This window comes from Callithrix jacchus, chromosome 15 (assembly GCF_049354715.1).
Source record: "Callithrix jacchus isolate 240 chromosome 15, calJac240_pri, whole genome shotgun sequence".
NCBI classification, from domain to species: Eukaryota; Metazoa; Chordata; class Mammalia; order Primates; family Cebidae; genus Callithrix; species Callithrix jacchus.
In genome coordinates this window covers 42,146,447-42,161,803 of record NC_133516.1, presented here as the reverse complement: position 1 = coordinate 42,161,803, position 15,357 = coordinate 42,146,447, and the positions used below count along the sequence as shown (strand labels likewise).

At 36.5% G+C, this 15,357-nt stretch overlaps 1 protein-coding gene across 42 annotated transcripts in view; it reads left to right on the top strand.

The window, feature by feature from the left end:
- FHIT (fragile histidine triad diadenosine triphosphatase) overlaps positions 1 to 15,357 on the top strand; it is a 1,534,178-nt gene that overhangs the window by 849,598 nt on the left and 669,223 nt on the right. For 10 of the 42 annotated variants that reach the window (XM_054246236.2, XM_054246237.2, XM_054246238.2 and 7 more), the window contains one exon: positions 5,569 to 5,642. The exons of the other annotated variants lie outside the window; for them this stretch is intronic. In XM_054246236.2, the coding sequence (XP_054102211.1) occupies positions 5,569 to 5,642 (74 nt within the window). The remainder of the gene's footprint in view (positions 1 to 5,568; positions 5,643 to 15,357) is intronic. 42 annotated transcript variants of the gene reach the window in all.

Genomic DNA, 15,357 nt, shown 5'->3' with positions numbered 1-15,357 from the left:
GCAACAGTTTTTACTAAATGGAAGTATTTATGTAATTACCTTCTCTGTAAATAAGATAACAAATACTAGACAAAGGAGGTACACATGTGAATTATAACATAAAGAGCTTCTGAATTGATGAGTTGCATCATTGACATTTGCCATCTCTATTTGTCAAGATAAATTTTAAAACATTTTTGAGACAAAAACTGAAAGAATAACCTATCGCTGTTTTGGAAGTAATTTGTTTGATTTGTAGATAGCTGCTACTGATTGTTTCTTTGCATGTCCATTGAGTTTTAAAATCTATTTCATTTGACTTCAAATTGAGTTTTTTTAAGAGCAATTTTTCATTTCATTTAGGAACATTAAAAACTGTATGTAGCCTTTTGAAATTTTTTAATCATGTAATGTCATTTTCTTGCTTTGCTTTTTTTTCCCAAATAAAGCCATCTGTTTAGTAAACATGGAAAATTGATTGATACGGAACCCAAAAAGTTCATAATGACAACTAAATAACAGATGACAGATTAGATAAGAACAAGTCATTAAGTTGGCCTATAAAAGGACAGCCATCTGTACCCCTAAAACAATCTTCCTATTGACAGCTGTAATAATTTTCTGAGTCCGTGACAGCTAAGAATTGATAGAATAAAATGGAAGCTTGTAAATTAAGAAGTGGAACTTAATTTTGAGTAATTGGCGCAACTATTTTGTTCCCGTGTTACATTACAAGTGGAGATTATAACGAAATCCTTCAAGAAAAAAATCATTTAATCCATGTATGCGGGTGTGTTTCATCTGCCACACAAAAGACTAATTTACTTTTATTTTATTTGACTGAATTATTTTAAAATGTAGAGAGTCAAAATTCAGAATTAAAAAGGATTTATGTTTTAAGATTCTTTAAAGTCCTTGTTTACATATAACTGATTTATAACTAAAACATAAACTTATTGAAAATGTTGAAGGATTAGTAGCCACAGACTCCCAGGACTGAAAGGTCCATGGGACTAAGTGTCCTTTCTTTGTCAGTCCTGTCCTCAAAGTCAAGTCCAATTTTATGATCACTAACAAAACACCAAAGAATAATAAGAATAAAATATACCACTGATTCCTTAAGGTAATGATTTATATTTAGTAGAGTTAAGCAGAATCAGCCACCAGATACTACCAATTGGATGGCTTAATTTGAGAGAACCCATATTTGGTGACATTTAAAAATAAGATTGAGTTAGTTGGCTTTAATATAGAATTTTTTTTTTATATTCTCTCTCAGCAGTGAGCTAATCCTTTCAATAACACTAAAACATTTGAACCTTTGCTTTTTAACAAGGACTTATTAGAAGTAAATTTGGGAAAAGTGACTTAACTGGTATCGAATTCTTGTTCTGACAACTACTCTTTATCTGCTTCTTCAGATTAAGTTGGCTTGGGGCTTTTCGGAGAATCGTCTTATATCAGAACCTAAGGAGATATTAAAACTGAGTCTGTTCGTAGCAGGGCATAGAAATATATGCCTTCAAATCCTATGCCTTGGATTTTCATCATTTTTACAAATCCGATAGGCCACACATATGGGTTGGAAAGTTAAGAATAAGAATGTGAATAAGGAAGTAAGTCACTGATCAGTCTGCCTCTCACAGATAATGACTAATACCATTTTAATGTGCATAGGTTTTTGCTATGCATTTATGTATGCTTTAAAAATAAAATAGTTGTATTTTAAACAATTTTGGTGCCATTTTTAATTTAACATGTTACAAGCATGTTACATGTCATAAAAATTATAGCATAGGAGTCTGTTGTATCACATACCATTTTTTATATTATTACCTCTTCATTGTGACATTTGGATTCTCCAGCCTATCATCATCATAGAAAAATCCTAGTACATAAGTCTTTGGCCATCTCTTCTTGTTTCCTTAGAGTTCTAAGAAGTAGAATAGCTAGGATTCATGTCTAAAATTTGTTAAGGTTTTAGGGGCATATTACCAAATTTTTCTCTAAAAAAGCTATCAGCTGAATAGCACTGTATGAATGTCAACTTCTTAGCACATTTCTTATACATTTTTAAAAACTGCAATTTTAAAATGTGTATGTCTCATTTTAATTTGACTTTTGCTTGAGATTGACCTTTTTACAGATCTGTTTTTCAGCCACTCAAATACTTGTCTTCTGGGAATTGCCTATTCTGTATCACTTCTAAAGCATTGGCTTTATTTAATATTATCATTGATTTGTAACTTTTTCTCACACAAAAGTTCTATGTTTGTATAGATGTTTACAAAACTAAATGCTCACATTTTTGTTTGGCTAAGGCTACTATGAAAGCAGTACTCATGCTTAATTTGTTGTCTAAATTTATTGGACAAAGAATAGTAATTCAGGCTTAGATTCACCAGCACAAGGAGGTACAGGGAACATCTGGCACTGAGCTTCAGGTCCTGTGTGCCCAGCAGGAAGGTGAGAAATTCCCTTTGGCAGTTTTCCCTCTTAAGCCTTTCAGCAGATCCTCTGCTAGGTAGAGCATTTGACACATAGTATACTTTATATAGCGCATAATAATTACCTACGCAGTTAAACTTTTACCAACCAGGCCTGGGCATCTGAAATAAAAAGAGAAACAACACCCCAGTTTATTTAATGTTTTGGGGGTGATGGAGGAGGTGAGTAGAGAAGTAGTGGAGCATTCAGTTTCAGAGTAAATGGGTCTGAATTTTGATCTTTCAGAAGGAGTAGGTTAAGTTCTCTGAAGAAGGTGTCATCATGGAAGTTGGTAAAATAAGATCCCCTTAAAATTTCTTTAGGAAAAATGATTGTAAATTTATCTCGTTAAACCATTGAAATAAACGTTAAGAACTAGTCTCCAAACAAATCGGTTGATCAACTGAAAATGAATCCTGTCCTGTGAGCTACGTGTTGTGCTTTACGGAATTGATCTCCAGGGAGGTATAAATGGACTGAATCTCCCACTCTGAGGATGCGGGGCCACTCTGACCAGAGGGCTCTCCTAGGCGAGAGCTCCCTTATTTCCTGGCACCTGACAAAACTGGGCAAGTAGGACTCTGATAAAAAATGCTTTAGGGTCACATATGGTGCCTTGAACCTGCAAACCCAGTGACTTGGGAGGCTGAGGTTGGGAGGATCACTTGAGGCCAGGAATTTGAGACCAGCCTGGGCAACATAGTGAGATCTTATCTCTAAAAGTATGAATACAAATTTTAAAAATTAGCTGGGCATGCTGGTGGACACCTGCAATCTCAGCTACTCCGTAGCCTGAAGCAGGAGGATCACAGGAACCTAGGAGTTCAAGGCTGCAGGAAGCTATTATTGCACCATCGTATTTTAGCATGAATGATGGAGTAAGACCCTGTCGCTTAAAAAAAATAAAAAAAGAAATGTTCTTAGAAAAAGCATAGCTTTTTATATTAAATATGAGTTAATATACACGTGGCGCTTGAAGCAAGATATGAAAGAATTTAACATCTGGGTATAGTGAGTACCTGTGATATTTCTTTGAATTTTAACAAGTTTTGGGTTATAAAATTCTTAGTTTCTTATTGCTCTGTGTAAATCTTGTACCTTTAAAGAAACCTGTTTTAGGCTGATGAGCCTAAAACTAACAGATTTAGTGTTTACAACCTCTCAGCATGTTTTTGCCTGCATCATCCAAGCTTACTGTTGCCTCACAGTTAAGTTGTTTCTCTTTGCTCTTACATAGCCTCGAAAATAATAATTAATTTTCTCTGCACTCAGTATCTATTGAGTGCCTGCTATGAGCAAGGCATGCTCCTAAGTGCTGGAAGTACAAAAATGAAAGCCATGATTTCTGAAGTAGCAATTACTCCAGTGGATTAGACAGTCACTGGAAGAGGTAATTATGATACAGGGCAAGAAGTGAAATGATGGAGGTTGCACAGGGTGTTAGCAAGCTACCCAGAGGAAGAAACTTACTAAAGACGGCTTCTTTAGGGTAAGGGCAAGCCAGTTAAATCTTTAGACGGCACAGGGGTTAGCTAGATCTAGGACTGAGAAGTAGAGGAAAGATGTAGTTTCTGCATGGGCCTATAAGTGATTTTGTTCTGTTAGGAAATAAGATATGAGCAGAGAATGATAAAGAATGACTAATTGGTTTTCTTGCCAATGGTGAGTACTAGATTATTAGATTCTCTAGATTTTCAAATGCCCCAGGGCAAGTAGGAGGAGGAGGATTCTATGGGAATGTTTGTCTTGCTTTCCTCACTACATTGTGGTGGTTTTCTCAGCTTTTTATAGGTGTTATCAGTTAGCTCATCCTTTGCTTTTATCTGTAGTGATAGCAAATTTTTATGATGCAACTTAGAATTATTACAATTACTATAAGAACTCCTTTGCTATAGTCTCCATTTCCCTGACCCTGCCCTTAACTACCTCTATTACATATATCATTAGACAAAATTCTAAGTTAAAGCAAGAAAATGTACCTTACTCATTTTCTGCATATAAAGTTAGACCAGGCCTCTCTTTCCACCATGCCTATCAATTGTCTAACTCAAAGTATGGGGCTGCTATGAGATGAGGTGCTTGCATCTGAGTATAATTCAATGGATTGGTTCCTTCGTTGAGAAAGTACTGTTGCAAAAAATAAGTATCAGTCAAACTAAACAATGTGCCTAGTGGTACGGTTAATTTACATTGAGGGGCAGGCCCCTCGTATTAGTTTGCTGTTGATATATTACAGATTATTCAAAATTTAGTGGTGTTAAGATAACAAACATTTATTGCCACAGTTCATGTGAGTCAGAAGTTCAGACATGGGTTAGATGGGTTTTTTGGCTTCAATGTCCTATCCGGCTGCAATATAGCTTTCATTTGGGGCTGTGGTCTCAAGAGCTGCTTGTCTGGGAAGGGATCTACTTCCAAGCTCCCTAAAGTTGTTGACAGACTTCATTTCTTTGTGGCTGTAGGATTCATGACAGTTTGCTTCTTCAAAGCCAACGAGGGGAAGAAAGAAACTCTAGAGTGAGTTTTCCATCTCTAGCCAGATGGAATTTTACATAACATAATCATAGAAGTAACATTCTGTCATCTTTGCATTTCTTCTGGTTGGAAACAAGTCACTGATACTGTTCACACTCAAGAGACAGCATTACACACAACAGCATGAATACAGGGGGCTGGATCATGGAGGTTACCTGTTCATCACGCTTCTCTTTTCTTAGGCCAGGAAAGACAAAAATAGTTTGTGGAGTGGCAGTATTCCATAGCCACGCTTTGAGTAGCACTGTTGGTGGAATACAGGGAGGAAGGAGGGAGAAGAAATGAAAGGAAGTCACCTCTTACTTCCTTTCAGCTTCCTGGACCAGGAACAAAAGAGACATCATCTTTGGGAAAGCACAAATGCTTAAACAGGTGTCTCGTTTGTTCTACATAGTAGTTTTAAAAACTGTGACATGTGCAGTTTTAGAGATAGTATGTAGAAATCTCTATTTGTGGTTCCATTTAATATGTATGTATAAAATCCTGGCAGTTTGGAGCTCTATCCTTTTACATGGCAAATATTGGTTAGGGATTAGTAACTGAAACCCATTTCTTTGTGTTTTTTAGTTGGCATATGGGCTTGCCAGTTTGATGCCATCTCCACTACTCAGAAGCCAAGTACACATGTATACTGTAACCAGGTTTGTCCTGCTTGCTTATTGTACCTGACCTGACTTATTCAGGCATCCAAGTTAGGAGTCTGCAGGATCTCAGTTCCCCAGTTGCAATGAGCATTGTTACTTTAACTGTGATGCTTGATACTGGTGTTGGCATGGGGGTGTGTACTGTAATACTCTGTTAATTTTACTTCTGCAAAACCTAGTCATACTTACAGCATTCCTGGTGAGTGGCTCCTACACCAACACCAATTCTCTTTCATTGTTTTATCAGACTAATGGTCTCCACTGTCTTAATTTTAGCTGCCCCAGCCAGATAGACAAGAGAATGAATCAGGAAATTATAATCTTTTGAGAAAACAGATGTCAACAAAACTGGGTTTTACCCTCAGAGTTGACAATTTGGAAGGGACTATGCGATGTTAGCTATAAATATGATAACATATGATTACAGTAAGTCATCTTATGAATTCAGCAACTGAATTGGCTTTCCAACATTCTTTGAATTGTGATTTCTTTAGAAAACATTGTCCAAGTTGTGATAAAGTTTAAAAGGAACTATTGATCTTTGAATCGCTTTTTCTCAGGAAGCTGTGTTTGCTGAAGACTTTATTTATAAGTTTATTAATAAACAGTTTATCTTTGCGGGCATTTATATTTTTGGAGTTTAGTACCTTCTGAAAAAGTTAGACTGAAAAGGAATCTCTTGGAATATGGCTGTCTCTCAATTATATATCATTAAGAAAGAGAGTAAAATCCTTAATTGTAGGGATTGGTCTGATTTTTATGTTTTAGGAGCAATAGCAAGTGTTCCAGAAAACATTTGAAAAACAAATTGTTTACATTTGTCCACGTGGTAAGCATTAAGACACTTAAAATTTCTTTTATGTAATGTACTATTTGTCCTTCCCACAAAATCTGTAAACAACTTGAAATCATGGAGTATTCTCAGTACCCAGAACAGAGTTGACAGTGAGTGGCTTGTGAGCTGGGTTCAGCAGTAGATGGATTGTTGAATTATCTTCCAACACTTCAAACTTCAGACTGTGCATACAATTTTAATTTTGTCTTTCTAGAAACTGAATATATTTTTATTAGTTACTTTAATAAAACCCAGTACTACTTTGACTTTATGCAACCTGCTCCTCTATTTGGAGAATAATCTTACTACAAAGTACAAAGCTTATATGTGAATTTGTTGGATGTCAAGTAAGCCATATATACATGTTTATTTCTCTTATGCCTGCAATCAGCCAGGGTCACCTAGGCAACTCTGCTGAGGTTGTCTAAATTCAATCCCATGTCAGGGTTAGTTGGCTGGGTGATGATCTAGGCTGTCTTTAGCTGGAATGACTTAGCTCTGCTCTAAATATTTCCTATCTGCCAGCAGGCTAGCCCTGGCATGTTCTAATGCTGGTGGTAGATGGGAAAAGCACAAAAAGAAATATACAAAGCCTTTTCAAGACTCTTGCAGGGTCCATTTGCTAATACCCCATTGGCCAAGTCAAGTCACATTGCTAAGCCAAGCATCCAAAGGTGAGGCAGGACGCATAGTGGGAGGACGTTGCAAATTACTTGGGGCCACTTTTGCTGTCTGCTTCAAGAGCTGTGGTCTAGGTGCCTGTGACTTATTGCTAAGTCCCAGGTATACTTACACATGTGTGTGTCTTATCTTGTATTTCTTAGAATTATAAATCTAAGCTCTTTCAAAAAAGCAAAGTTAAGAAGTAAATGGCAACCCCTTTTAAACTTTAGTGGTTTTTATTCTACATGTTAATTTTGTTTTTGTGGTAAAAAACAAAAATGAGTCTCTATGAAATCCTTGGTTTTAATATAAACTCTATGATCTTGTTAAAAAAAATGGACACTACTATTTGTGAAAATATTTCAACATAATGAAACACATTTACAAGTTGTGTATTATTTTGCTTGCAGGTAGAAATACTGGGTTTAAAAATTGATAAAGCAGCAATAATTAACCTAATCTAAAACCTATCCTTTACTAAGTAGTTGTTTTTTTCATTCATTTATTCATATATTCATTTGTTAAAGAAACATCTGTCAATCCTTAGGTATGGTTAAAAAATCACAGACACTTTTTTTTTGGTATACTGCTGCTCTTACAGGATCATTCACTTTACTAATTTACTGTGAATTTCTTTTTAAAATGAAAGGATAGGCAGGGTACAGTGGCTCACTCCTGTAATCCCAGCACTTTGGGAGGCTGAGGTGGGTGGATCACCTGAGATCAGGAGTTCAAGACCAGCCTGTCCAACATGGTGAAACTCCATCTCTTTAAAAAATACAAAAACTAGCCCGGTGTAGTGGCAGGTGCCTGTAATCCCAGCTACTTGGGATGCTGAGGCAGGAGAATCACTTGAACCTGGGAGGCAGAGGTTGCAGTGAGCTGAGATCCCCCCATTGCACCACGGCCTAAGTGAGACTTTGTCTCAGGAAAAAAGAAAGAAAAGAATAAGCACATTTAGGGTAAATAACATGAAAGTGTATAAAGAAAAAAACAACAAAAACCCACAAACCAGTGGTGATCTGAAGACAGGATTTAATGTTTTCAATTTTGCTTCAAACCAGAGAATCATCTCCAGGCTGTAGAATGAATTTTCCTTCTTAAGACACATTTTCCTGTACCTACAGGCATTTACATCTACAATAACTGTTGACGTGAGAGTGTTACAGTTTTGTTTTAGTAAATTGCATGAGTAATTGTCCTCCCAGCACTTGCTAAGTTGATTCTTCCTTTTTTAATGGCTGTAATATATTGGTAAACATGTTTCTTAACTTACTTGAAAACATGTTGGTTCCATCTCATTTATTTGCAGACAACTTACTGTCTGTTGAATCATCAGCTTCTTTTTTTCTAATGACTCCTTTGAAATATTATTTTAATGAATCTATGAAACACATCATTGTATTCTTTATATTGTGGTTGGACTGCTAATGAGACTCATCTATTAAGTAAATGGCTTGGTAGGCAATGCAAATGTAATAAATAAAGTTAGTCTGTTCTTCTTTACTACTTTTCTGCTGATGGGCATACCACATGCCGAGAAGGTAATGTCTCATGACCAAAACAGTTCAGTTGGTAGGCAGATTGGGAATCTTTGTATTGGAAAAAGAAAAATTCAAGAACATCATAAAAGTATATTTGCAACTCTATTTTTTATCAAATCATGGGACACCGTGTTTCCCATGTAAGCATTATATTTCTAGATGATATTCCTTATAGAAGAAATTAAGTATTCATATGATCTATAAGAAAATATCTTTAAGGGAATAAATTTTAAAAATCTATTTTAAAACATAAAATTTCTAAGAAAGCAACATCTATAAAATGGATTGCTTCAGAAACCTAAATTCAGGTCCTTTTCAGATTGACTTCATTGTGGATTTGCATTTTCTGCCTTAATAAAAGGAGATGTACATTTCAAAACTCATCTTGCACATCTTGTTTTAGTGCAGTTTAGTTGCAACTGTTGCAAAATTTTGTTCCTTAGTTCAGCTAAAATTGAATTCTTGTCAAACCACCAGGAAAAGTTAGGCATGGAGACAGTTTGAAGAGTGAGGGGAACAATTTATTTGGTGAAAAGGAAAAAATTTTAAAAACTCTCAGCAAAGCGAGGGGGATTCCTGCTAACAGATCCCCATCTCACAGATTGATTCCAGGCCACACACATGAACTGAACAGAGCACGCTCCTCCCCCGGGTAACGTGCCAATTCCCCATCGCTCCACCCATTTCCCTCAGTGCCCAAGTCTGGACATGCCCAGACTCCCCGGGCAGGTTCCCTCATCTGTACAAAATATCTGGTCTGTTGGCTGGGTCAAGGACCCCTTTTTATCTGCCTAGGCATTTGGCTATCTCCCAACTACCAAATTCCACCTTGGATCGTAGGTTTCTTCATTGTTTGTAGCAGAGTGTTTGAAGTATTCACCCCTCATTATGCAGTTGACAAGAGCTATTATTATTAGCATTATTATTTTCACATTTATAATTGAATGATTTATAGGCTTATGACTACAGATCAGTGAAAACAAAATGATATTCTTACCATATTATTTTTCCACTAATATCATGGGTAGCAAAGCCTGGCCAAGCTTGTAGAATTTCTAGGTTTCAGATGCTGTAAAGAGTACCAGGCTCTCTAAGAATAAAAATATTAATTGATGGACATTGTCTGAGGACTCTTTAAGGAGTCACTGTGGATTTGGGCACAGACAAAGGCAAATGTTGGCGGGAAACATGCTCTACCTCCCTAGCCAGGGCTTCATTACATTAAACCAGTTGCCCTTGGGATTAATGGTGGAAATGAGATATTAAAAGGAAGAACAGATAAGACCAAGCTTTGCACAGCAAGAAAACTGAAAAATTATCATTAGTTGTCGAAGTGATTTTCCTATCAATAATCAATGCATCAAGTAAGAAATGTTAACTTCACGAATTAATAAAATGCATTCATGTGTATATACAAATGTATGTTAGTAACTGTGAAACCAGGTGTTTTTTATAATTGATAGCATGTCATAGTTTTCAAAAAGACGTATTTTCTTGAAGACCATAAAATAATGGTAGGTCTTACTATTAATGTCATTCAAGAGTCAATTAACGGTTGTACTTTACAAATTTAGCACTGTGTTCCTACTAGAAGATTATAATGGAAGATAACGATGGTGTTTCTATCTTGAGACAAAGATCTACTTTCATCATTTTGACAACAGGAACAATGCCATCTCTTAGTCACAAGCTGAATTTGGTAGATCATTCTAGGTTATTGTTCTAGTCTACAGTTGTTTTCTGAAATGTAATAATTTATCCATTCTCTGTGAGCTTGAAAAGCAAAGAGAGTATCCAGATAGGTTCATGCCATCATGAATATTTAGTTCTCCTCCGAGTTGAAGGACAGTGTGACTGTACGTATCTAACAATAGCAGGAACTGGTGAAGAAGCTTATTGTTGGCTACAATAAGATTCCCTGACAGTAAGCTGTAGACCAGGAAGGTCAGTAGTTCTCATGCTGTCTCTAATTGATGAGTTAGTGTTACCTTGTGTGCTGTGTTGGAACTCACTGTGAGACCATGCCCAGCTTCAACAGGGACGTGTAGCAAGATCCAGGTGACTACTTGTCATGGACACGTGCTGGGTGTCCCTAATAGGAGGACAACATATATCATCTCTGTTGTACACACTTAATAATTTGTTCATTACCAATATTACACAAATGATTCAAAATTTGTGAAGTATGGGGGACAAGGGCCAGGATGTTCCTGAAGTTAAATAAAGCATATGATTTTCATACAGTTTACTTCAAAGCATTTTATACTGTTTACACAAAGGGAAATTTGCTAATGACAATGTCTTAAGTAGCATCTAGGATTTGCTTTGAAATGTTTTTGTGAGTGGTGGTGGAGGTATAAATGATTCATTATATCATTCTCTATATGTTTGAAATTTTTTATGATAAATAGAAAAAAATCATAAAATGTAGACTTCTATGATATCCTGGCTAATAGAATTCTTTGAAGTGGGTGATGGACTGACTTGATACCTGTTTCCAAAGAGTGTTAGGATACAAATTTAATGTAGCTTATTTTTCAATTAGGAAAAAAACATCTTGAAAGATACTTATAAATCTACCTTTATTAACTTTCCTGACAAACCCTAAAAGTCAACACATTAGCTTCTAACGAGTTTGGAGGAGTCTCTAAAATCAAGCCTCTTGCTATTTATGTAGCTTCTCCTCACTGTTCCTACACCAGTGTTTGCCTTTAATGGTCTCAAGAAAGAGCATAATCTGAAATAATTTCTAGGAGGTGAACACACTGCTGAACTACGGACTCATGGAATGTGTTCTCTGTAGTACTGACACAAGTGGCTTTTCTCAGTCTATTTCTGATATGAGGCAAGAGTCTTCAGTTGAAATACAGAGAAAATAGATGCAAAATACAAATGTTTCTATGCATTAGCTGCCTCATGTTCGCTTTTTTAGACTGCTATTCATATTGTCTTTGTTGAATACATCTTAGTCTGATCACTAGTTGTCATCAAACAAGCAAAAACACCAGTATGGAAAACAGTAAAAATGTAAATGCAAGGTGGTGAATGGAGAAATATTAGCTGTTTCCAACAAAATGCTACCCATCCGTAAAATATAGAAAGTACACTAGACTGAGGACCTTTTTGAAGTAATGATTAATTACTTTTTAAAGGAATTATTCTAGAGAGATGCTAAGCTACTCAGCGGTAATTTAAAGTTGGCAACCTGTTAACAGCTCCCCGTCTGTTCCACTGAGGTCGGCCAGCTTCTGTTGGATAACTGTAGTCATAGAGTTTGAAAGCAAAGTGCAAAATGCCATCCTTAAAATTGGAGCTGTCGCATTAAATTATGTTACATTTGATGACAGGTCACAGGAGAAAGTGATACATGATTTTTACAACATGAGCCACCAAAAGCATGCTTCGTGGAATTCTAGTTTAGTAAAGAATTTAGTTTCTGTCAAAAATTAAGAGAGTCCAGGGCTTTTAAAGAAGAAGTTAAGATAGAAAAGGAAAGGTTTTCTCTTGTTCTGGACAGCTTTATCCACAGTGCTTTAGAATGTGGTGGAGGAAAGAGTATTCTACTACAAATAGTGATACCAGTCGTAGCAATTTTAAATTGCAGCCTAGACTAGCATTTTAAAAATGAAACATTATTAATTAGGTTGCAGAGGGCATAATGACAAAGGAGAGTGGAAAATTTGGGGTGGTGTTCGTAACATATCCGGGGAAAGTGGTGTTAGGTATAGTAAATACACCACCTTTCTCCATTGTACCTACTTAGACTTGTTACAGGTAACAATCCCATCAAACAATGGAGTGGATAGATATGAGCTATACTTAAATAGCTGGATCTCTTCCTTCTGACTGCTTGCTGCCTACCTGTAGTTCTACCGTGGAGACTGCAAGGGAATGTTTTCATCAGGCTTTTTATTAGATATGTCCATTGCCTCATCCCTCTGCCCCATCTCTTCCCCAATTCCTTACACTTACAGAATTGCAGGCAACTTTTTAGAATCTCCATAGATTGTACAAAGTAGAAATCTCCTCCAAAATATTAGTATTGGTCTACTAGGCACCCTCACACATGACAGTTTATGTTGACTTAGTCTGTAGATTTTTTAGTATATTGAGTTAAATTTTGAAAGAATGTATAATTCGTTATACAAACTAGGATATGCAAAAAGATCATCCCTGGGGGTAACTATCAGTTGTTATTGTAAACAAATCTCTGTAGACTCTAATTTTTCATTTAGAGGACATCAGTTCTGTGTTCATGTGAGAAGACAATATAGCAGTTTACTATACATAAATGTTGGAGTCTATCAATTTGGACCTAGCTATGGGCACGTAATGTAATTTCTGTGCCAAAATTATCTGTAGAAGAGTGATGACAAACTTCTTGAGAAGGTTGGAAGAAAGATCTTCTATGATAGAACCTGCTTAAAATGCCAGTAACTGTGAATAGATTTCCAGTTTTTGCTCCAATACTTGTACCTTCTGCATTTCTAACCCCTTTTATCATTCTCAACTTGTAGTACCTCCAGATAGTATTTTTCCTTCCATTGAGTCTTAGCTAAGCTTTGTACTTCTCTTTAAAAACCAAAATCTTGTTAGGCTCAAAGTTTTTTTTAATCTTTGATTGAGTGTTTTTTCTCTTTCTGTGTTCCATGTTGCTTTTAAGACTTCGTGCTTTGCTTGAGGGAAGGGGGCAACTCATAGTTTTACAGAATTACGTAAATCATCTTGCTGTTGATCAGAAGACAAGAATATTCAATCTGTTAAAAGCTTCACAATAATGTGAATGTATTTAAAGATACAAACTGTGTATCTAAACATGATTAAAATGGGAAGTTTTATGTTGAGTAGGTTTTTATCACAGTAATCTCTTTAAAATCAGAATTCAGTGTCCAAATGAAAATATTTGTAAATCTAGTTTGAGAATCTCAGGCACTATGTTACATCTGCCAGATTATGGGACCCAGCAGTCTAGGCAGTGACTTTCAAATACTATTGAGTAATCAGCTGCCTGCTATGCTATGCAGAGTTCTCTCTGCTCCTTATACATTGCTCATGCACTTGTTTATTCAATATCTACTTACTGATAAAGGCAGGAGGCAGATTAAGGGGAGGATCCCGTAGAATCTCTGACCCATTTTCACACTGGGAGACCAGGGTGAAGCCACAGGAAGTTTGCATTCTATGCAGCAGGGAGGGGCCTGGCCTCTTCAGCTCCTGTGTATGGCTCGGAATTCAATGCATGAGGTGGGGGCCTATTAGCAGGATTCCCTCTCACTCTGCTGAGAGGTTTTTTTTCTTTTTCCTTTTCACCCAGTAATTTCCAATTCCTTCAGCCTTCAATGTGTCCATGTTCCTGATCTTTCCTGGTCGTGTGACAAGAACCTGCTTTTAGCTGAACTAAAGAATAAAATTCCACCACATTACTAAGACTCATGCCATGCCATGACCCTGGTGGTGCGAGTATTTCCTTGGTAGCCTTACACACAGCCTTCTACTACCTGTCACCAAAATACCCACGAAGACACACAAAGAAAAAAACATTCACTGCAACATCTATTATTAAGTTCGAAGTCAACCTAAGTTAGAATTCGGGAAAGGCTGTTACTAATTATAAAGCAGAGAGACTGCATAGAGACATCTTCTCAGAGGTAAGCATATAGCTTATCCTACCTTCAGTCCATAAAACAAAAAAAGTCAAGTGGGAGAGCAAGAAACAGCAAGAAATGGTGTGTTTCCTTCAAGGCATGGATCCCAACAGAGTTTAGAATGCAGTAAAAAGATTTTCTACAAGTAATGATGATTTGCGATAGAAACACATTTTTATCATTCAATGCTGCCTTTGTCTCCACATGGGCCTGGTTCTCCGGGCTTCTGCAGAGTTTACATATCTACGGGTTTAAAATCCAATGCTGTATGTGAACAGATTTTAATTTCTAAGTTTTTAATCAATTTCTTAACCATACTGTTTATTTAATCCTTTAAAATGATGATAAATTCAACATATTATTGCAACAATAAGGCTCAATGTAGGATCCCTTACAAACTAAAGTGCTGTTGGATAGAACCAGCTCAAAACAACACACCCCCTGGTAGAAAAAGAATGTAGTCATCCTTCTGCATATTCGAGTATATACCCATCATATAACAAAATCCAAACATATTCAAGTCCTGCATTCGGCTCTGTGGAACCTGCAGATACTAAAAGTCAGCCATCCAAATACAGGAGTTATTATGTTCCCCAATTCTATATTATTAATCCATGTTTCGCTAAAAAAAAGAAAATCCTCACGGAAGTGGGCACTCACAGTTAAAACCCGTGTTGTTCAAGAATCAGCTGTATACTTTTAATAATTCAGTAATTATCCTGCAGTCCATCATCTTTTATATTCTGACATTTGCTTAAAATGTTCTCAAGTGATTATATTTGTGTATATTTCATATTTCTAACTATATAGTCACCAATTTGAAGTTCAAGTCGTCCCTCTGTTCGGAGCAGCTAGTCAAGTCTTTTGCATTTGAAAGGCATGGATGGTGGAAGGGCTGCAGTGGATTACCAGTATCTGCCATCGGGTCTCGAGAACAATGCTCAGAGGCACTGTGCCACTTATTGCTAATTCTGGTTGCAGGAGTGTAATACATGGTTGTTGATTATGGGAAGAGTCACCGAGAA